The sequence below is a fragment of the Miniopterus schreibersii genome (genome assembly GCF_964146895.1).
Source record: "Miniopterus schreibersii genome assembly, chromosome: 16".
Taxonomy (NCBI): Eukaryota; Metazoa; Chordata; class Mammalia; order Chiroptera; family Miniopteridae; genus Miniopterus; species Miniopterus schreibersii.
Genome location: NC_138116.1, coordinates 34,737,394 through 34,758,564, shown reverse-complemented (window position 1 = coordinate 34,758,564; position 21,171 = coordinate 34,737,394). Strand labels below are relative to the sequence as shown.

Below are 21,171 nucleotides of genomic sequence, written 5' to 3'. Positions count from 1 at the left end.
CGGCTGTGCAAGGCCTTCGGTTTAATTTCCCAGCGTCACCTCTCTCCAGGGCCCGCTTACTCTCTCCAGACTTCCGCCTACTCTCGGAGCACAGCCGGCTCCCCGTGACTTCGTGCTTACGCGCTCTCGCCGCCCCGGCCACCGTAAGGCCAGCCTTGGGGGCCGCTCCCTTCGGGCGCCTTCCCGAGACGGGCAGGAAGCCGCGCCCGCGCCCCCGTCCCCTGCACCCCCGTCCCCCGCGCCGCCGCCTCCCGGGAGAAGCCTCCGGGGGTGCTGGTCTACCTCCCAGGCTCCCCGGCGCCCTGTAGATTCCCACGACCTTCCCTCTCCATACTCTCCAACTTTGCTCTCAGGTTCTGCGGGGACATTATTTTTTGGGGGGCAAGAAGCCACGGTTTACATCAGATTTAGGTTAAGAACCGATGTTCCCACCTTACCAGGACACACAGGATATATAAGGTACCAAGGAGGAAAACTTTCCCAATTAGTGGCAGAGATAAGATTAATATTTAGTATATTCTAAATGGCATTCTGTAAATAAGGAAAAAGAAACCCAAGAAAGCCACACACATTATGTACAAGATTCATTTTTAATAAATTTGAGAGTCATGTGCAAGTTTGAGCATTAAATACAAGAACTGATGTTTCTGTAGAGCCATGTCTATTTGAACGAAACCAAATTCTCAAAATACAACTTGATTTTTCTTTTTCTGCAAATTATAATATTCTGATAAAATAAAATATAATCAAACCCTTGCTTCCCTGGACAGGTGCAGTGTTCCCTTGTATGCTCACAAAACGGCATGTCAGAGGCCTGGCCACCGTTCCAAGCAGTTCCTGATAGCTGGGTTAAATGGATTTGTGTATCCAGTACATAAAAAGTTTTACCCACAGAGCAAAAACATGTCTCCATTCTGGCATCTCTTTACAACCAGCAGAGATGCAACATTAAGTAAGGGCTTCTCAGAAGGACCAGGTGTTGGAGAGAGCGTCACAGTTCTCTCCCTGTAATGAAATCTGTGTTGCTCTGGATGTCCCACAGGCCACGATTACTGGAAGTAGAAGGTGACACCTGCGACATGCGAGCTGCTTGGAGTGCATCTATGTACATGAAGCTGCTCATGGGAGCCAGTGATTCACCCGGATCGAGATTCCACAGACAGGAAAAGAGGGGTCACACCAGCAGAGATGTTGCCAATTGAAAAAGGGTAGCTCAAGATTCCATTGCAACACCACTGTGAAACATTCAACTTCCTTAAGAAAGTTTAAGTTTAAAACAAACCATCCCCTGAAGTTCAATATAAATAACCACTTACTTCTTTGTAGTAAAACATGGAGTCAGAATGGGTTTTCCAATCTGATTTAATCCCTGAGCAGCTATGTTAAAAATTAACTTTTTAAGAAACCCAATAAAAAACTACTGTATTAAAACTCTACCAGAACATTACAGTGATAAATATATTTCTGTACAGAAACATTAAAGCTACTTAGAAGCTATTTATCCCTCATTCCTGCTCAGAAAAGAATATACATTTTCTAGAAACTCCTTAGGTACTTAAGTGGGACACAGTTATTCTAAGAGAGAATTTGTGGAGGGACAGGATAAATCGCCCCACTCTCACTTTTTTACTAGCATGATGAATTTTTTTAATTAAAAATATATATTTGTTTACCAAGTCAGGCTAAACATCCTAGGCCTCTATTAAATGAATGAGAAAAATATACTTTAAAAACCTTCTGAAAAACTTCAGAAAGTCATCAACAGTAAAAACAAGTCAATCTGAGGAAGAGTCAGCTAAAAGTCTAGTAAATCAATTAGAGCAGAGATTTTCAACCGCTGTGCCACAAGAATTTGTAAAACATGCAATTCCTGACTATTTAGTCAGGGGCACCGACCTCTTTCCCCTTAGACTGTCAGATAAAAAACACAATAGCCATCTGGTGTGAATGAATCAAAATTATACCTATTTTTTGGGTCAGATTGGCAAAAAATATATTTTTTGGTGTGCCACAGAATTTTAGTAATTAGTTTATGTGCCATGAGATGAAAAAGGTTGAAAATCGCTGAGATAGGGTACATAGGATCTGCTGAATCCTATTTGGCCTAAATGTAAATATTTCTAACAGAATTAAGTCACAGGTGCCCTGAACACTATATAAAAGCTTGACTTCTCAGGGCCACAGTGTGTGCTGGAAGCCTGAGCATACGTGATAGACAAAGGCGTGGACAGATGAGACGGGAAAGGGGAGCTCTGGCAGGCTAGTCTCGGAGAGTCCAGAGTGAAGAGACCGCCCACTGCCTCCGAAGGGTCTCTCAGTTGGCCCCTTGCATATAAACTGCATGGTTCACTTTGTTAAGGAACGACCAAAATACTGCACACATATGTTTAGGTCAATTAAGCACATTAAAAGGGCAAATCTTGGCTGCTTCTAGGACAAGACATTCATTTGCTTTTGATAATTAAATAGCTAAGAAGGACCTTTGATATCTTTTCCCTTCTCAGAAAGAGGACAGGAAGAGACTGTGGAGAACCTCTAATTCCCTCTGAGATATGTAGAAGCTAAGGGTCAGAGAGTGATGGCTGGCAGAGTTGGGAGGTAACAAAGCCAGGTTGTCCCCAAGTCCCAAAGAAGGAAAAAAGATAAAAATAAATAAGATGCTAGAATACAAATGCCAGATGTTGTGGATGGGATGAGCCAATGCTGTCTTTTTCTCATGGACCATTTGTGTCTCCCCTCCACCCCAGCAGCGCCTTGACCAGGGGCCCTGCCAGAAGGGAAATGGCTGAAATGTGGCAGAGTCATTCCTTAAGCTCACATGTTTCCATGGGCCCAGTTACAGAGGACAACAGCTGCTGGGTGTGCTGGAGGCCATCACCCTCCAGGGTCAGTTTCCCACGTTTATACTTGGCATGAGTCAGAAGCTGCAAATCGACCTTCACCCAGGAAACTTCCACGCCTCCTGAAAGGACAGGTGAGGACATCTGCCACAGAAGCACCAGGGACAAAGATGCACAGCTCAGCAACCTGCAGGTGCTCCTTGACTGTCCTCTGCTTGGAGGCAGCCAGCACCCACACTCTGAGGGGGGGCTCAGTAGGGGCGGCCAGCCCGGGAGGTAAGAGACACAGCACCTCCCCATCGAAACTTCTACAGATGTCAATCTCTTATGCTTTCTATTAAAAAACTTCATACAGATAGACATTAAAATAGATCCAAGGACAACATCTGAGCTCTGTGACCTCCCACAGTCACCTTCTAGAAAGTCCCCCTTAGTCTTGAGCACTCGGGATTTTGTTGTACTCAGTTCCCATTAGGTAAAAAGCAGTAGCATCAAGCCAACTATTCAGCATATGTTCACCGTGGGCTGCACTGCTCTGGGCACATTCACTTTCTCTAAACCTCATGACTCCAACCTTATCAGTATTATCATCCCCTTTGGCATATGGGAAACTGAGGCTCAGAAGTTAACTACGTCACCCAAAATCACCCAGCAAGAACCGAAAGCATAATTTTGATGTTTCAAAGGTACAAACAGAATGATAGGTACACATCTACTCGGTTCAGCCCTAGGAGTCTATAAGAAAGACGCCTGCAAGGCCCAGGAAGTCAGGCTCGTTCTGCGGCACTAGACCCTCCTCTTCTCTAGGCGCCAGGCTGGAGGCTGCGAGAGGACAGCTGTGGCCCCAGCTGCAGGCCCCGGCAGGCCTGGCAGGGACCCGGGGTGGCTCAGTTTCTGGTGGTCCTCAGCTTCCTCCGGAAGTACTCCGGGGCGGCCTCGTACAGCCACTCGGCGTCCACCACGCAGAGGTCTCGCATGTAGCACTTGTTGGTGTGGAGCAGCTCAGTGTACACGACGCAGGCTGGCTTGCAGTGGAAGAGGACAGACGAGGGGTGGATGGCCACCGGCTGGTGAGTGTCTGTGGTGGCATAGGTGCCATCCGGCTGAAGCTCAGCGGTGCTCATGAAGAGGCTGTGGGCCAGGCAGCGGCGCACCGCCTCCAGGTCTCCTCGGGATGACATGATCGGCATTGACATCTGTTCCAGGGGGAAGCGAGAAGTGAAGGCCCCAGCCATAAATGCTGTTCAGCACTGTGCAGTATTTGGAGCAACTGCAGCTACAACGCAGCCTACGCTGCAAGCCTAACAAAATGAGAGTTGCCATTTGGAGGTGGTTTCCTCAAATGCCTCAGAGATCAGCATGGGCACGGGGGCGCAGCTGAAGGAGGATGGACTGAAAAGGGGAAAACCGCAGCCTGGGCCAGTAGGACCAGAAGGGAGACAGTCATATAAGGTGTGAACCACACACAGGCATGGTGATCCAGCAGCACCCACCCCCAGGGAAATATCTGCCAGGACGTTCCAGGAAGGAAAGGCTTTCTTCCCCTCTGACTCTGACTCCAGCATCACCTCCTCACACCCACCCCTCACCCGCTGCAGCCATGTGATCTTCCCATAGCACACTCCAGTCATCCTCTGACCACTGGAAAACCTTCACTGTCTCTACTGCTCCTGGCAAAGCAACACAAGCTTCCGATTGGGAAGCTGTGGCTGAGCATCCTGAGGTCCTCCAAACTCAACTGCCTTCTCTCCCCTAGGCCTGTTCCACAGGGGACCTTCACATGTGCACCATGAGGAGACAGAACACACCTCGGCTCCACAGAGGAAGTGTCAGCCACCAGTCTCCTGGCGCCACCACCCTTGCGGAGCGGGTCATGCCACTTACACCTCACGCCACACCTGAACCAACCAGTGGCTTACACTTGCCTGACCACACTGGCCAGCTGCTCTCTTCCAGGCATCTGGAGTCTGAACATGGGAAATCTGAGCAACCCGTTGGTGCCTTGAGTGGGAGGCCAGGCAAAGCAGTCGCTTGTGTGCTGAGGCAGAAGGTGAGGGGCCGGAGGCATGCAGACAGCAGCCAAACAAGAGGCCAAGCAGGCCCAGAGAAAGCTGCCCTTGCTCCTGATGGCCTTTTCTGGTTCCTCATCCCAGTGCCTGTGGGGCTGGACTATTTCCTGCCCATGGGTTCCAGAGATACTTCTTTGTCCCCCTTTCTCCCCCTTTAAGCTGGCTTGAGGGGTTTTGTTCTTTGCAATCAGCTGATCCTGGCCTGATGAAGACACAAGTTCCTCATCTCTCAGGATGCAGCTCAGTACCACCACCTCCCAGACACGCTAAGTATTCAAGATGTCAACCAAGTGGAAAAAAGCAAGTTGTAAAACAAAATGTGTATCATATTTATGTTCTGAAGAAAATTTTATATGTGTATCCATGTGTATGTACACACACACAGAGGAAAAAATTCTAGAAGGCTCTACATCAGATTGTTAACGGAGGTTTATCTTTGGAGGGGCGAGGTTACGGGAGGCTTTGAAACTTTCTGCATTATATATCGCTATTTTCTGCACTGTATCAATTTGTAACAATTATGCACTACTTATGTAATCTGAAAATATTAAAGATATTCCTCCTTAAAAATCTTATGATGAATTCTAATAACATTGGAAAATACTCCTACAGTTCACAGAGCGGAATATAAGTTATATATACAATGTAACTAAGTATGTAAAAACACTTAAAAGCAGGGCTGTGAGGAAACAGACCAAAACGGTGAGAGATGGAATCGTGGGTAATGTTTACTTTCTTTCTTATTCTAAAATTTTCCTACAACAAGAGTTTCTTTTGTAATCACCGGCTATAAGCAATTAAACATTTTTCACCTAGAAAAAAGTGAGAGCTTCGCCCCCACACAGAACAACTAGAAGAAAGAATACCTTCACGCAGATATCCCTCAGCTGGGCTCTGACTTCCGCCACCAGCATCATATTTTTGCTGTTGACAAAGTTCTCTTTGCACCAGTCCTGAAGAGGGGAAAGAGACACCACAATTCTCTCATTTCTACAGTGAAAATAACACAATTTTTAGAACATAGTTGAATTTAGAGGGAAAACTTCAGTTGCCAAAAATATAGAAAAATATCTTTCTATCAAAAAGCATAAACCATAATGAGAAATATTAATAATTTAAACTAAAGTAAAACTAAAAATTTCCTTATGTAAAGTCATCATGAAAAATGCTACAGACTGAGATGTCTGCATCACTACACCCAATAAAGGTAAGTATCTCCAGAATATATTTAAAAAAAAGAAAAAAGGCCCTGGCTGGGTAGCTCAGTTGGTTAGAGAGTTGTCCTGATACGCCAAGGTTGCAGGTTCGATCCCGGGTCAGGGCACATAGAAGAAGCAACCAAAATGCATAAAAAGTGGAACAAATCAATGCCCCCCTAATCAATAAATAAAATAAAAAAAGAACCTCCTATAAATCAGTAAGAAAAAGACCAACAGTCCAGCAGAAAACAGGCAAAGACTATGAATAGACAACTCAACAGATTTACTGGAAATACCCAGTAACCAATAAACTTATATAAAGATTCTCAGTCTCTTGAGGATTCAAGGCAAAGTAGTTTAAACAGCTGAGATACTATTTCACTTGGCAAAAATTAAAGTCATTTCAACAAAGCATTGGAGATGGTGGAGGAAATGGAAACTCATACATCACAACGGGCAGAATAAAGAGATGCTGACAGCTTCGGGGAGCCGCAGGCTAGTCTGGTAAAGCTGGATGCAGCTACCCAAGACCAGCAGGTCCACTTGTCAGTGTTGACCCCAGAGAAACACTCCCCCTGTGCATAGACCTGCACTGATGTTCACCATAGTGCTGGACATGGAAACAAGCTGCAAATATCTGTACTATCTGATGTTCACGGACATGAAGCGAAAGCATGCTGCCACCCATGGGAACGCATTCATTCCAACTTCAGGACAGCGGTTACACAGGGAGGAAGGGCTACACAGGAGCAGTGCAGGCTTTTGCTGTATAAGATCTATAGCATTTTATGTCCTTAAAAACAAATTGAGACAAATAGAGCAAAATGTTCACAACTGCTTAAAGTGGGTGGTAGCTTTTTTTTTTGTTTAACAATTGACTGCATTAAAATGCAGACCAAGTTAAAGCACACACACTATGGCACAAGTACTGAGTATACTGATCTTCCATCTTGGTCCAAAGAACTGAAATATCATACAAGCAAAAACTACTGCAAAGACAGTAATGGGCAGGAGGGGAAAACCCCATTTTGAAACGAAGAAACTGGTCACTAACTACTGAACTAACTTGCCCACACTAAGTACAAGATAAACACAGGCAGAAGGAGGGTGGGAATCACATTTCTTTCCTGGTACTGTCGCTGTAAACAGATGTTCCGGAAACGACATTCGACATTCTTTTCGTAACTCTTTAGATGATTCAGCCACAAAAGGAAGGTCCACATGCCCGAAACGAGGTATCATTTGAGAAGAGGAACGAGAGAAGGCTCACCTTATTTCCGCCTAAGTTTTTGAAGGTGCGGTAGATATTGAGCAGGGTGATGTGATCGCCCTCGCTGGATATGAACTTCTTTCGGACACTCTGCACTTCATCCCGCCGGGAGGGGGGGTTGTAGAGAACACTGTCCACAGATAGCAGGGAGACAATGGTCAGTATCTCCTCCGTACAGTGGAATTTGGGGGACAGGAGGATGGTCTGCAAATCAAAATTAAAAACTGTGTTAACCAAAATTCTCCCTAGCTCTGAATGCAGTATCTCTGTATATTGCTTTTGCAGCTTCCCTTCTAAGGCATTAAAGGGCCAGTGTTTCTAAAACCATGACTGTTTTAACATTACTTGACTTGCTTGTAAAACAAATGATTGCCTGGCCCCCCACAGGATTCCAAATTCCTTGTGGGTAGGGTTCATGACTTAATATGAGTTCTAAGCCCACAAAGAACATAAATCATTGTTAGACACAAAGTAGGAGTGGATAATTATTTAGGGCGGGGAATCTTTTTTCCTGCCAAGGGCCATTTGGCTATTTATATAACATCCTTTGTGGGCCATACAAAGTTATCAACTTAAAAATTAGCTATGAAAAAAGCTCCTACATTTATTGAATTTTGAGTCCCACCTGTGGTTGCCTTGGCAGGGCCAGACCAAATGGTATTGCGGGCCAGACATTCCCCACCCCTGATTCAGGAGAAAACTGAAGACTGATCTAGAAGCACTGAGTTTAGAACTCTCCTTTGGGATAGATAACTGAAGAGAGGGTACCATTTACTTTGGCAAATTTGGGTTCTAAGGGAAATGCTGCCATCTTTCTTCCAATGGGAGTCAGGGTAAGCTGGTCATCCTTGTGTTCAAGAGCACCTAACAGGTCCAGTTGGGCAATGGCCGCCTGAACATGATCTAAAGAAAAAGACATAAAAAGGAGCCAAAAATCAAAAACAGAAGTTTGCAACTAGGGCAGTACTTCTGGGAGCTTCTGGTAACTTGACAACTGATCAAACCACAGCAAAGATCACAACCACCACTGTCCCCAGGACAGACTTTCAAAGCTGTTAATGACATCACTGTCTTCAGTTCTATTCCCTTTTTAAAGAACCGTCTGTAATTTGGCATTGAACCCAGCGATGTTACACGTAAGAATTTCACCCACAAAGAAAAAATATGAAATAAACAAACAAAGAATTTTTAAAAAGAAGAACTTCGCCCACAGACATGCTCATACAATGTGCAGGGACCAGTATCTCCAGAAGCACACACACCACAGCGGAAATCCCAGGGCCCCTGGCGAGGAGGCCACTATTCACTGATCACTCTTTCATACTTGTTGAATTTTGAACCACGTAAACGCACTACCTATTAAAGAATAAAAAAGCACTCCTAAAATGTAATAAATAGATGCATACTGAGAGGAAATGATCCGTAAAATATATTAGGCGCAAAAGGCAATGTGCAAATGTCTCGGTCGCCAGGAGTATGGCTAAGTGCATTCTGCTTTACTCACAGAGTGGAAGAGCATTTGGTGGTGAAAACGCACCAACACAAATCCTACGGAAGAGAAGGAATGGAAAGGGAAGGTCACTGAAGAACTGACACAGAAACATGCAAATGAGAACAACATGCTGTTTAGGGATACACGCCCACAGACTAACACATTACAGGAAAGCAGGGCACCACAAAGTGTGGGAGGGCGGTTCCCTCGAGGGAGTGGGAAGGAAGCGAGTGAGGCGGGGAGGGCCTGGGGGCTGCAAGGGAGCTGGTAAGGGGTGCACAGGTCTTGGTTTTACTACTCCTCTACCTTACGTGTATGTTCCTCCTTTGTGTGTAGGAATTTAGCAATGAAAAAAACCATATAATGCTTTTCTTTTTTTTTTTGCTTTCGCTTTTTATTGTATCTATATGAGATGACGGATGCTAACTAAACTTGTAAGTGGTAATCGTTTCATAATCTACGTAAGGCAAATCATTATGCTGTTCACCTTAAATTATACAGTGATGTATGTCAATTACATCGCAATAAAACTGGAAAAAATAAGTGTAGAACAGTGTCCGATGTGTTTTAAAAGAGACTATATATACTTGCATATGCACAGACTTTTCTCTAGAAGACAACTAGAAAATGGTCATGGGATTGCTTTAGGGACGGGAAACTTAGAACCTGAAGATAGGCAGCGGGACCCTTGTACACCCATCAATTTTTACTTACATGCACACACACTCACAGATTGCATTTCTTCACTTAATAAAGAGAGGAAAAAAAGAAAAGGAAAATCATGGACTGAGGAGATGTCAAGTGCTAAAGCTACCACTAGGAAAATCCTAATTACTTCTGGTCGCTCCACAGAGAGATCAATGAAGGGCAAGAACTGATTAAATTCCAGTCAAAAGCAAAGAAACTTGATCTTTTCAGTCCTTTTGCTGGCAGAAGTACGATTCTGTTAGGTTTCTGTATAACTCATGGACCTCCCTCAACTACTTTCAATGGTTCCTGTGGTCAAGGACCCAACTGTGAGTCCTTACATGAAGCCATGGTTTCTGCACTGGGATGGTGCTGATGGCACTGAATCTACCCTTCATGACTCTCCTCTGACAGTTAATGTTGCTCTCCACCAGGTTAAACCAAAGGAGACCACAAGAATACTTTTTGAGAGTCCTCTGCTGTTGCTTGTCTACTTGTACACCTTCCACTCCACTGAAGATTCCACTCACCTGGAGACGGTTTGGACATGAAGTCGAAGGTGAGCACGTTGGGGACTCTCATTGCTAGGAGCTGCAGCATCACACTGGCCAGGTTACACCTGCGAGGAGTGAGAGATGTGCACCGTTCACTCTCCCTGATCCTCCAGCTGGCAAGTCAGAACCATCCACTGAGGAGTGTCAGTGAGAACTGCAGCTCTGGGGAGACCTGAGCAAGCAGGAAAGGGAGGTGTGGGGACAAATGGCAGGGCTGCAGGAGTACCTCGGGCCCACCTTTGGATCTCTGGCACGGTCATCTTCTCAAACTTCTCAAACTCATCCTCTGTATAGAGCCGGTAACAGATGCCACTGTCCTCTCTGCCAGCGCGTCCTGTGCGTTGCCAGGCCTGGGTCTTCGACACCCTCTGCACAGCTAACACCTCCAGGCCACTATCTGGAGGGAGAATAGCCCACATTAGTGCTTCACCCATCACATAAACAAAGTGTTTGTCTACAGAGTGCACAAAAAGCAGCATTCCTTAGAACACCAGTGATCCTTTCTGCGATACTGAGTCCAGAAAAACTCGGCTAAATCAGAAAGCACAAAACTAGACTGTTCTGCAGTGAAATGAGGACTTGTAGTAGACACTGAAATCTCTTATTAAAACATCAGAAAGCCCAGCTAGCATGGCTCAGTGGTTGAGCATCGACCTATGAACCAGGAGGTCACAGTTCGATTCCAGTCAGGGCACATACCCAGGGTTGTGGGGATTGAGCCCTAGGAGGGGGTGTGCAGGAGGCAGCCAATCAATGACTCTCATCATTGATGTTTCTATCTATCCCTTCTTCTCTTTGAAATCAGTAAAAACATAAAAAAAAAAAAAAATCACAAAAACTTCATGATTGTAGCAGGGGGCCAGGAGAGTAAATTTCAGAGGTCTGGCTTAGATCATAGAGTGACAACCACCCCACTTGGCCTGGGACTTGGGACTTTCGGTGATAAAACCAGGACAGTCTCTGGCAAACTAGGATGGCTGTCACCCTATCAATGAATGAATGACTCAGAAATGAAATACCTCCAGCCCTGTACACTGTAACCCCCCTCCCATTTTAATTATAAAAGAGACAATGTGATGTTGTTAGTCTAGGAGTAGATGAGACACATTTTCTTGATAAAGGTGTACTCTGTGCCAGGTACTGGAGATCAAGCCCTTTCACATGTATTCTCTAAGAGATACATAGTGAACGTCAGCAGCTGAGTAGTGCATTTCAGTTAAATACCTGGGAATGATAATTCCAGCTGCCTCAAATCCTCTAGCAAGGTGTGCAACAGGCACGAAGCAAAATGACTGCTAGTGCCTCGGAATCCTGGGAAACCTGGAGCTCGACTCAACAATGCTCAAACACCACTCCTGATGAAAGCCTTTGATGTGGTATCAAGCTGTCTCCGGCTCTAGTGTCACCATTCTCACTCAACTTCTGACAGGCTTGCTGACGCCTCTCTACTCCCTTCTCTTTCTGCCAGGCTTTCCTGTCTCATGTACATGCCTCAGGTCCCCTTTCTGGACCTGCCTCCACATTGTCTCACTTTTGGTACCTGCCACCCAAAACTCAGTTAGTTACAAACATGAAATGCTCATTTGGGGGAAACTGGGACTACAGGAAACTCAGTGGTTGCTCGCCACACATGGAAGAGACATTCATGAGCTACAAATTCTCACCAGGGTTATACTTCTTTGCTTTAACCATGCCCGTGTCTACTACATATTTTATTCCTGTAATGGTTATGGAGGTTTCAGCGATGTTGGTTGAAATGATCACTTTGCGATAGCCCTAAAAGGAGGAAGAAAACCAAAAAGCCGTATGACACACATATGATTCAGAAGTTTTAAAACATTCCTCACCATTAATTGCCACAATTCACTCATGATCAAGAAAACATGACTTTGTTACTAATGACAATTATTAATACTGATGGTTGGTCATTAAACTGGATGGGAGGGAGGGGGTGTTCCGGTCTTAAAAGCTTATTCTGAGACGATGAGATGTAGTGGAACAGGCACAAGATTCAGAAGCAGGTAGATGTGGGTTGGAACCCTGGCGCTGCCAGTTACCTACTGTGTGCCCCTTAAGCAATTGTTACTTCACTTCTCTGGGCCTCAGTTTATTAAATGGGATCATAACTGACCTTGCCAGTTCTCGGGAGGATGAGAGACAGTGTATATAAAATGTAAATGCTAGCACAGTGCCTGGCACAGCATGGGCACCCAATAAATGCCATTATGGACGAATGCAGTTTGTTAGGTTGGACCTTTCAGCTTTTGTCCTTGGACTCTCCCTCATCCCCTGACAACTGTTTCCCTGTTCTTACCATGAGAGAGCTGCATCTATGGCTACGTATTCTATTCCTGCAGCTTTTCAGCTACTGGATCTGGCGCCTGAGCATCCTGTCCCACACACCTTATCTGGAGTCTGGTGACAGGCATACCTACAGGCCCCACTGTTGGATCCATCTGCATTCCCAGGGATGGGGCTGGACAGAGGAGGTGCCCTCACCTTTGGGGCCCCCTGGAAGACACGGAGCTGCTGGGCATAGGGCAGGGAGGCGTACAGAGGAAGGACCAGCATGGAGGGGCAGCCGTCTGGGAGGTGCTTTGCAATGTCTCGGCAGGTCTTGCTCATTGCTTCGATTTCCTCCTGACCAGTGAGGAACACCAGGATGTCCTGAGAAGAAGGCGCTTCCTATAAAAAAGGTAAAGTGGGATTACTAGGCATTATTAAAAGCATTCCACCTTGCAAAGGGAAGAACATCCAAGTGTTAACAAGACACTCATTCACCTGATTTTTCTTCGAAGTCTGTTCAAGTACACTTGTAAAATACTTGATGACAGAATAACTGAAAAAATGTTTGATAATGACATGTGAGTATATGTAAATGTAAGCTTATGTGTATGTACCTGTATTTGTAGCCCAGTATTGACAGGACAAATGTCCAGAGGTACACACAGACAGTACAAAGTCTAAAATAGTCAAAACATCATCCATGGGAGGACTCATCAAAGCCACCATGTAGCCTAAATTCATGAAAAAGCCTCATCTGAGGTTGGCTTTTGGAAGTTAAGGCAGATTGACCTTCTTTTCTAAATACTATCAGGAGGACAGAAGGTATAAGTCCAGAAAGACAAAGACAATGGGAGAAAAGATTAAAAGTTTCAACCCATTTGCAAAAGATGGAAGAGATTAGCGCAGAGGGTGAATGACTCGGCTGGGCAGAGGAAATTCCGACCTGGGCGCCTGCTAAAGGGAATAGTGACAAGAGATGTGCCAATTTCCCTGGAGAAGCCAGAAGGGCTCAGGACTTGGGTGCAACACAGAGGTGGGTTGTGGGAGGGTGAGAACCCAGGGATTGGCCCAAAGTCTGAGTCTGTTAAACCCCCCAAGTCCCCTCCTCAGCCCGATGCAGCCAGGAGGCTGGGAGGACACAGGGTGCCTTAATGGGATTCCACACAGGGGGCTGGCTAAGGAAAGAGCCAGGACAACAGCTACACAGAGGTCCAGGAGAGCAGTAAAAGGGACTCTGGGAAAAGTGGGATATGTTTGAACACAAAACAAATATTCATGATTGGCATATGATAGACTTTGGAATACTTGGGGGGGAAATTAGCCATACATACATTGAAAACTTATACAATTGTGTGTACGTGGAAGGAGGCACTGAGATGGTGTACTGCCAGCAATGTAGGGACATAGTATTGTAAATACTGATACTGGACTTAAAAAACAGTGTGATGTAACTATGTTGAGAGATGAAGGAGAGAAGAGGTGCAAGAGGGGTATTTCTAAATGCTCATCTACAAGGGTAAGAGATTGCCATATACTGCCTAATATCAGTAAGTCAACAAATTGCAATATAAGCAGGTTATTTTAGAAATACGAAAGCAGTATCCAGGGGAAAGAGCTAAGAAACTGAGAGTGGTTACTCTAAGGGCAGGACCTGCGATGGGGAAGAAAAAGTAACCATTTTTTTTTTTTTTTTTTATGAGCCTTTTAGAATTAATGACTTAACTCTTTAAACTTCGAACTGTACACGCATCACTTAGATTTAAAATGGAAATTAATTTTTAAAAGTTTGCCTCTAGCTTTTTTCAGAAAGCTAATGGGAAGATAAAAACAGTCAATTTTATACAAATTAAATGAACAAAAATGAGGTGATCTACTCACTCAAGTTTTAAGTAAATGTTTAATAAAATGAGAAGAGATTTGGAAAGGTTTCTCTAATACAGTTAAAAAAAAAAACCTCTAAATTGGAACCCATTATTGGGTCAATGCCAACTTTTTAAATGTGAGGTAGAAAATACCAGAAACTATCACGTGTAGTAAAGGAGGCAGTGTTTCATAAGACTTATTTCAATGTACTGGGTTGCAACATAAAATGTGCTTCTGACTAGGGGTTATGATAAAGAAATGCTTGTGAACCACTGTTCTAACCTATGGAAGTTTTCTGGCTCAGGTGAGTAAAGATGCTGGTCAGGGTTAACTTATTTTTAGAGAAAATTAAGAGATACCAAAAAGGATAAGAACCTGGACATGGTAAGTGAATTCCTGATGCATCTTAATGACACGGCTCACCAAGCTGTCTCATTCAGTAGCTTTTCCTTCCAAGGCTCACAACTGTATCAACTGTGAGGGAAAACTGGCCTCTTCAGGAATTGGCCCCCCATCCCATACCTGGTGAATCTGGAAGACTGAGACAAGTGCGGCATGCAGGTAATCTTGCTGAGGTTGTTTGGTGTAAAAGATCTGGATTGGATGCTGCCGACCCTCAAGGTAGAGGACAGGGGCTCCATTGAAATACTGAGAGAACAGATCCACATCCATCGTAGCCGACATCACAATCACCTAGGTACGAGATGGAAACAGACATGGCGACAGCCTTTCTTAGTCTCTCCCAAGCTCTACAAGCAGGTGATAAGGCTGTGCCATGCCCACTGCAGTTGACTCTGTCCGCGGTCCTGAAGCAGGAGGGCGAAGAACACACCGAGGGAGAAAGACAGGCTGCACCTTAAGCGTGCTGCACCTACTTTGAGAGGCAGCTTCCCCAGCTCCTTTCGCCTCTTCTGTGCGGCTTTCACCACTCCAAAGAGCACATCTGTGTGGATAGTCCGCTCGTGAGCCTCATCCAAAATGACACAGCTGTACTTCCGAAGCAGGGAGTCTGAAATGGCTTCACGCAGAAGCATGCCATCTGTCAGGAACTTGATCCTGGTGTTTTCTGAGGTGACATCATCGAAGCGCACTGTATAGCCAACCTGTGCAGAGAAATTACTTATTCATCAAATGCATGTTGAGCACCCACTATGTAACCAGCACTGTGCCAGGCACTTGAGCCATCACAGCAAACAAGACCAACACTGACCTTGCCCTGCTCCTCGAGGCAGCAGGCAGTCTGGTGGCTGACAGGCAATGGACATGTACCTTTAACTGCATTAGAATGAGCATGACCAAGAATTTAAAACTAGCCTCCTACCCCTGGCTACTCAATAGCTTCAAGTGAAGCTATGTACAAACATGAAAAGATGTCCAAGATGTTTTCAAGTGAAATGCACAAACACTCACACACACAAATAAATCCGACTTATACACAGTTCTGAGACTCATTCTAGATACCCACATATATACTAGAAAAATGCTTAACAATTTTCCTAGAGAGACACAGAGATAAGAGATTTAACAGAGGTTACTGAAGCCTTAAAAATGCTAAAGGAAAACAACTAATTTATGCAACTTGTTAACAGATTTAGAAAGCAAAGCAAATGGGACCTGACAGCCTGTCAGACCCTCTGATCTCTTAGGAGCTGGTAAAGAACTCTGAGATAGACCTAGACAATTGTGGCAAGAAAGAAGCTCATTATGTAGAAAAAGTATTGTTCAGAAAAATAAAAGGCAGGGGAGGGAGAAATGTTGGTAAAGAAGGAAATGAGGTACCAGCTTCCCGAGTTCAGTTCTCTTCTCATCTGAGACTCTAGTAGCAAGTGAGATGGCAGCCACTCGCCGAGGCTGGGTCACAGCAATGACGCCCTGGCGGCTAATCCCCCCTTCATAGAGGTACTGAGGGATCTGAGTCGTCTTTCCAGAGCCAGTTTCTCCTAGGAAAGAAAAAAGTCTCATTTAAATGCAAATTAAGACAAATTTCACCACACAAATTATCAAAGTTGGAAGAACAAGAAAAAGAAAATACTCAAAGTTGATAGAGCCACAGGAAACCGGGTACTCACAAATACCATTGGTGGAGTGTTAATTGGAATTGTTTCTCAGAAGGCCAAATTATATCAGAAAAATCTTTAAAATGTTTATGCCTTTTAACCCACAATTCCACTTGCAGGAACTGATTTTAAGGAAATAATTAAAGATGTACCTAAAGATACAGCTTCAAAGATGTTTTATTCAACTTTGTTCGTGAAGACAAAAACTGGAAACAATATAAATGTTCAACAATAGGTATAGTAAAAACAAAGCACTCGATGTTATTTTCTCCCTTGTGGGTTCCTTTAGCAGTACCTACTTAGAACAAAGAACTCAGTCAACCTGTGCATGTTTCCCCTCTTTGCTACAACTACACCTCTCTGACCTCACATTCCTACAGTACCATCATTCTTCCATTTTCTCCCTGCTGACTGCTCATCCTTCCTGATCTAGCCAAGATCATGGACTAAGAATTTGGTTATTCTGCCCTCCTCCTGCTGAATCCACCAGGGAAAACTCCCAAATTGGATGAATGTCTCCCTTTCCATTTCTTCTGCCCCTACACCAGGCAGCTGAGCACTGATAAAGCAAAATAAATAACCCACCTGTGCAGACAAAGACCTGAGTTTGCAGTGGGGCCAAACGCACCTGAGCCCCAGCACTACCATCCGTCCTTTTCTTGCTTTTGCATCCTGTCTTCTGATCTCACTCCCCTAAGGCCCACTTGAGGCCCTGAAACTCCCGTTCTCAGCAGAGCTCCTGCGCCTATTTCATAGAAAAAGAGATGCCCTCAAATGTGAGCTCCCTCTACCTCCCCCAGGAAGCTTTTCTGTAGTCTCACCCATTCTCACCTCCTTTCTCCAGCCCTACAGCCTCTTGGGTATCCTCCATCGTATTAAAGACCCAATTCTACTTCCAGCCCATGTTGCCAAGTGCCCCCTTCCCATGACCCCTGAGCTCAGCTCTATTAGTGGCCACTTTCCATCTTCAGTCTCCCTTTCTGCTGAGGTCTGCTCAGTCTATTAATACATACTTGCAAGTTCCTCTCAGCCCCCTTTTTTCCCCTCCAAACAGAAGCCAGCTCCCATTGCCTTCATTCCCTCACCTCTTACCTACTCCTCAGCTTAATGACAATCGGCTCCTACCCCCCACCTTGCCTAAAATAGTGCTCAATGGGTTCACAATCAATACAAATCCAGTGGGCATTTTGGAGATCCAAACATTATTGGACTTCGTTGCTGCATCTGTTCATGCCTCTCTGCGTCTTCCTTTTAAAAATATATCTTTATTGATTTCAGGGACAGGAAAGAAGACGGAGAGAGACAGAAACATCAATCATGAGAGAGTCACTGATCGGCTGCCTCCTGCAGGCCCCCTGCTGGGGATCGAGCTCCCAGCGCGGGCATGTGCCCTGACCGGGAATCGAGCCGCGATCCTAGTTGATTCTCAACCGCTGAGCCACACCGGCCAGCGACTCCCCTCTTCTTATAACTATTCTGACTTTAGGCTCTTCTGGGTTTCCTTCCCCTCTTTGGAGGCCCATCCTCTCGGTCCTTCGGAAGCGCCTCTGACTTAAACGTCGGGGATCAAAGCCCCTTGTAATCAGTCCCCACATTCACAGGGAACTCTGCCTTTTAGTTCATGCACCAGAAACGACTTCCTCCCGGAGACCGGGCTGTTTCTCGCCTCCACTTCGTCTCTCACGCAGCTCTCCCCTTGGCATAGAATAACCTCCCTTGAGGACACCTCCCCCGCCCCCCCCCCGCCTCCTCCCGGACTGGCTCAGATACACCCTTCTAAGTCCCCGAAGTCCGGGCGAGCCCCTCGACCCTTCCGCACGGAAGGGGAGTCTTTGCCTAAAGCCGAACCCCGCTCGCAGCGGGCGACGGCACCTGCCCAGCAGGGCGGCCCGACTCCTCCGCGGCCCCTCCCCGGGCCTGGCACCGAAAAGGTGGTCGCGTTTGTTGTAGAAACAAATGGAAGAGTGTGAGCGGCACCTAAGAACAACTACGCTCGCAGAGCCAGGGACCGAGGACCCGGAGGGACGCGGCCGCGCGGCCTCTCACCGATGAGGATGGCGCTGTCCAGGTTCCGGAGCTGGGCCAACAGCTTCCCCCGCGCCTGGAAGATGGGCAGGCTCCGGCGCTGCAGCTCCACGGCCTCGGGGTAGGGGCTGGCTGAGGGCTGGGCCAGGGGCGGCTGCGGCCGCCGGCCTCCGCCTCCGCCGCCCGCGCTCTGCATTACCGCTCGCCTCGACGGAGGGCACGAGCCCGCGGGGCTCGGAGGCCCAGAGCCGGGCCGGAATCTCTTAGACGGCGGGAAGCCCGCCTCCTCGGGCATGTCGGGAGGGCCCTGCGACCGGACGCGCGAGGGCGGGCGGCTCCCGCAGCCCCGCGGGGCAGGCAGCTAGCGCGCACCGCCCCTTCCCGCCACGTGCTAGCGGCTGCGGGCGACCGCCGAGGACCTCGCCGCCTCCCCTAGCCTTTAGGAAAGGGACTGCAACTCCCAGCATGCACTGGGAGCTTGGGAAGGCTTTCACTTCCGGGAGGCGGGGCGAGCAGCATCCGAGGTACGACAGGAAAAAGGTCCGGAGCGACAACAGCGAAAGGCGGGGTGGACGGTTCCATGGGACCTTAACCTTGGATAACACAGCGATCTTGCAGTTTTATTGTACTGGTAATATTTCTATTGAACATGCGTTTCCCCTTTTCTGCCCACAGTAACACTCGCTCTTCAAGGAAAGTGGTTAATTTTGTAAAATCAAGTAGGAACACACAAACATTTGCATTATTTAATCCTCGCAATTTATATTATTTGGTAGATAACTTTTATATCCAATTTACAGATAAGGAAACTGAGCCTCCGAGATTAAAGTCACTCAGATGTCACAAAATCAGAATGTTGAAAGGATGCTCGTGATTATCTTGCATTGCAGAAGAGGAAAGCATTATATAATATATTCTCTAATGATTATATATATTCATTATATAATATATTCTCTTGAGAAAATGACTATCCCATTGGAGTGGTCTGTTCCTGTAATACAGCAGTGAAAGAGGGAGTTTAACGGAACTAAAAATGTCTTTTCCCGCAACTATTTCTGCCACTCTGAAGTTCTCTACAGTGCTTCCCAACCCCAACCAATATCAATCAATGAAGATTTAGAACAGCAGGGAAAGTAGGTTAAAACTAGTTTCTCCATCCCCTCCTAAATTCAGAGCTCTTAGATGATTTTCTAGTTCACCACAGAATGACTGGCAAGCAGCCCGTTTGCTCTGCATGCATGAAGTGTTTACAAAGAATTCGTCATAAGCTTCAACCCACATAACGGACTAGGAATCCTCTGTGAAGTTCATCTCCATGAAACTCATATTTGTGAACCTGTTAAAAATTTTCCTTCCCCTTTCCTCTAGGTTTGAGGCAATTTTCCTCTAGTTGCTGACAGTACAGTGAAAATGTACCTCTCAAACTAATAGCAAATATGTGTTTAAGAATAAATGGACAAAATTTCACTTCTTACCCGTACATGTTTAGAAAGGCAACCCAAAACTAAAAGGGAAAATAACTGTCTTGGTCTGTTCAAGCTGCTATAACAAAACACCAGACTAGGTGGCTTACAAACAACAGAAAATTATGGCTCAGTTCTGGATGTTAGGAACTCCAAGATCAAGGTGTTGGCATGGTTGCCTTTGGGTGAGGGCCCTCTTCCTGGCTCATTGCTGCTTTCTTGCTGTGTCCTCATGAAGGAAGGGTGTAGGGATCTTTCTGGGGCTTTTTTGTAAGGGACTAATCCAATTAATGAGGAATCTACCTTATGATTTAAGTACCTCCCAAAGACTTCCACCTCCTAACATCATCACATCAGGCATTAGTATTTCAACATGTGAGTTGGGTAGTGGTGGTGGGGAACAAATAATCAGACCATAGCAATAATTAAACGTTTAACTCAAATTATGGACCTTGAGTATGTAAAAAACAGACCTCAGTCCTTTTTCCCCGTGTGCTTTCCAGAATAAGCTAATGAAAGACACATATGCTCCAAATGATTATGAGTCCAGGTAGATAATATGAATGAGTGAAATAATCTCTTGATATTGAACATTCCCTGTCTCTAGAAGCAACTACCAATAGCTGCCATGCAGGCCAGGTATTGCCAAATCTTCCAATTTTTTTTCAAGAAAAGTAAAAAAGTGAATGTTTTTCATGTGAAATGTCCATTTTGTTTTTATTTAAAAAATGTTTTTATTGATTTTAGTGAGAGAGGAAAGGCGAGGGAGAGAAACATAGATCGTCTGCCTCCTGCATAGCCCCTACTGGGGATCAAGCATGCAACCCAGGCACGTACCCTGACCAGAAATGGAACCGGCGACCTTTCAGTGCATGGGAAGATGCTCAACTGGCCAAGCCACACCAGCCAGGGCAGAAACCTGTCCATTTTAAATGTTGCCTCAAAAATTTTTTAAATGGTACAAAATAAACCAATATGTAGGTAACTCATCCATAAACTCTGGCCTAAAAATCCAGCTATTCTGCAGCCTCAAGAGTTAAAAAATAAAATCCTATATAGACATCAAGCAGTGTTGCACACATTCCCTCTCCTCCCCGCCAATATTAGCAGTCTGAAACATACATCCCTCCAAAAGTAAAGTCTCACATGGCTAAGTGGCTTTCATATGCAGGTGATCACAAGCTAACAACTTTTCAAAGACTATTTGGGCACTTCTTCCAAAAGGTGAATTGTTAAACACATTTCATTAACTGCTCTGGGATGGTCTATGGACTTAACAGTTTCTTCTCACCATGAGCATACCATCTGGTGGTCACTGTTGTTGGCTTGTCTGACCACCAAACCACTGTCCTTGAGCAAGTCATTT

At 45.6% G+C, this 21,171-nt stretch overlaps 1 protein-coding gene across 1 annotated transcript; it reads right to left on the bottom strand.

Moving 5' to 3' along the window:
- Positions 1–573: 573 nt before the first annotated feature.
- DHX33 (DEAH-box helicase 33) lies at positions 574–18,822 on the bottom strand. Its single transcript, XM_081161395.1, has 12 exons — positions 18,364–18,822; positions 16,040–16,200; positions 15,136–15,363; positions 14,783–14,953; positions 12,611–12,796; positions 11,776–11,887; positions 10,349–10,508; positions 10,088–10,176; positions 8,154–8,281; positions 7,379–7,582; positions 5,776–5,862; positions 574–4,036 (listed from the first exon to the last, which is right to left on the bottom strand). Exons 1-12 carry the CDS (start codon positions 18,635–18,637, stop codon positions 3,728–3,730), a joined length of 2,109 nt encoding a protein of 702 aa, XP_081017521.1. The 5' UTR covers positions 18,638–18,822; the 3' UTR covers positions 574–3,727.
- Between the last annotated feature and the right edge of the window lie 2,349 nt (positions 18,823–21,171).

Coding starts and splice junctions, on each gene's coding strand:
- DHX33 (XM_081161395.1), bottom strand. CDS start 18,637: ATGCCCGAGGAGGCGGGCTTCCCGCCGTCTAAGAGATTCCGGCCCGGC. Junction 16,201..18,363: donor GGACAGCGCCATCCTCATCG/GTGAGAGGCCGC, acceptor TTTCTTTCCTAG/GAGAAACTGGCTCTGGAAAG. Junction 4,037..5,775: donor TGAGGGATATCTGCGTGAAG/GTATTCTTTCTT, acceptor CCCCTGGAACAG/ATGTCAATGCCGATCATGTC.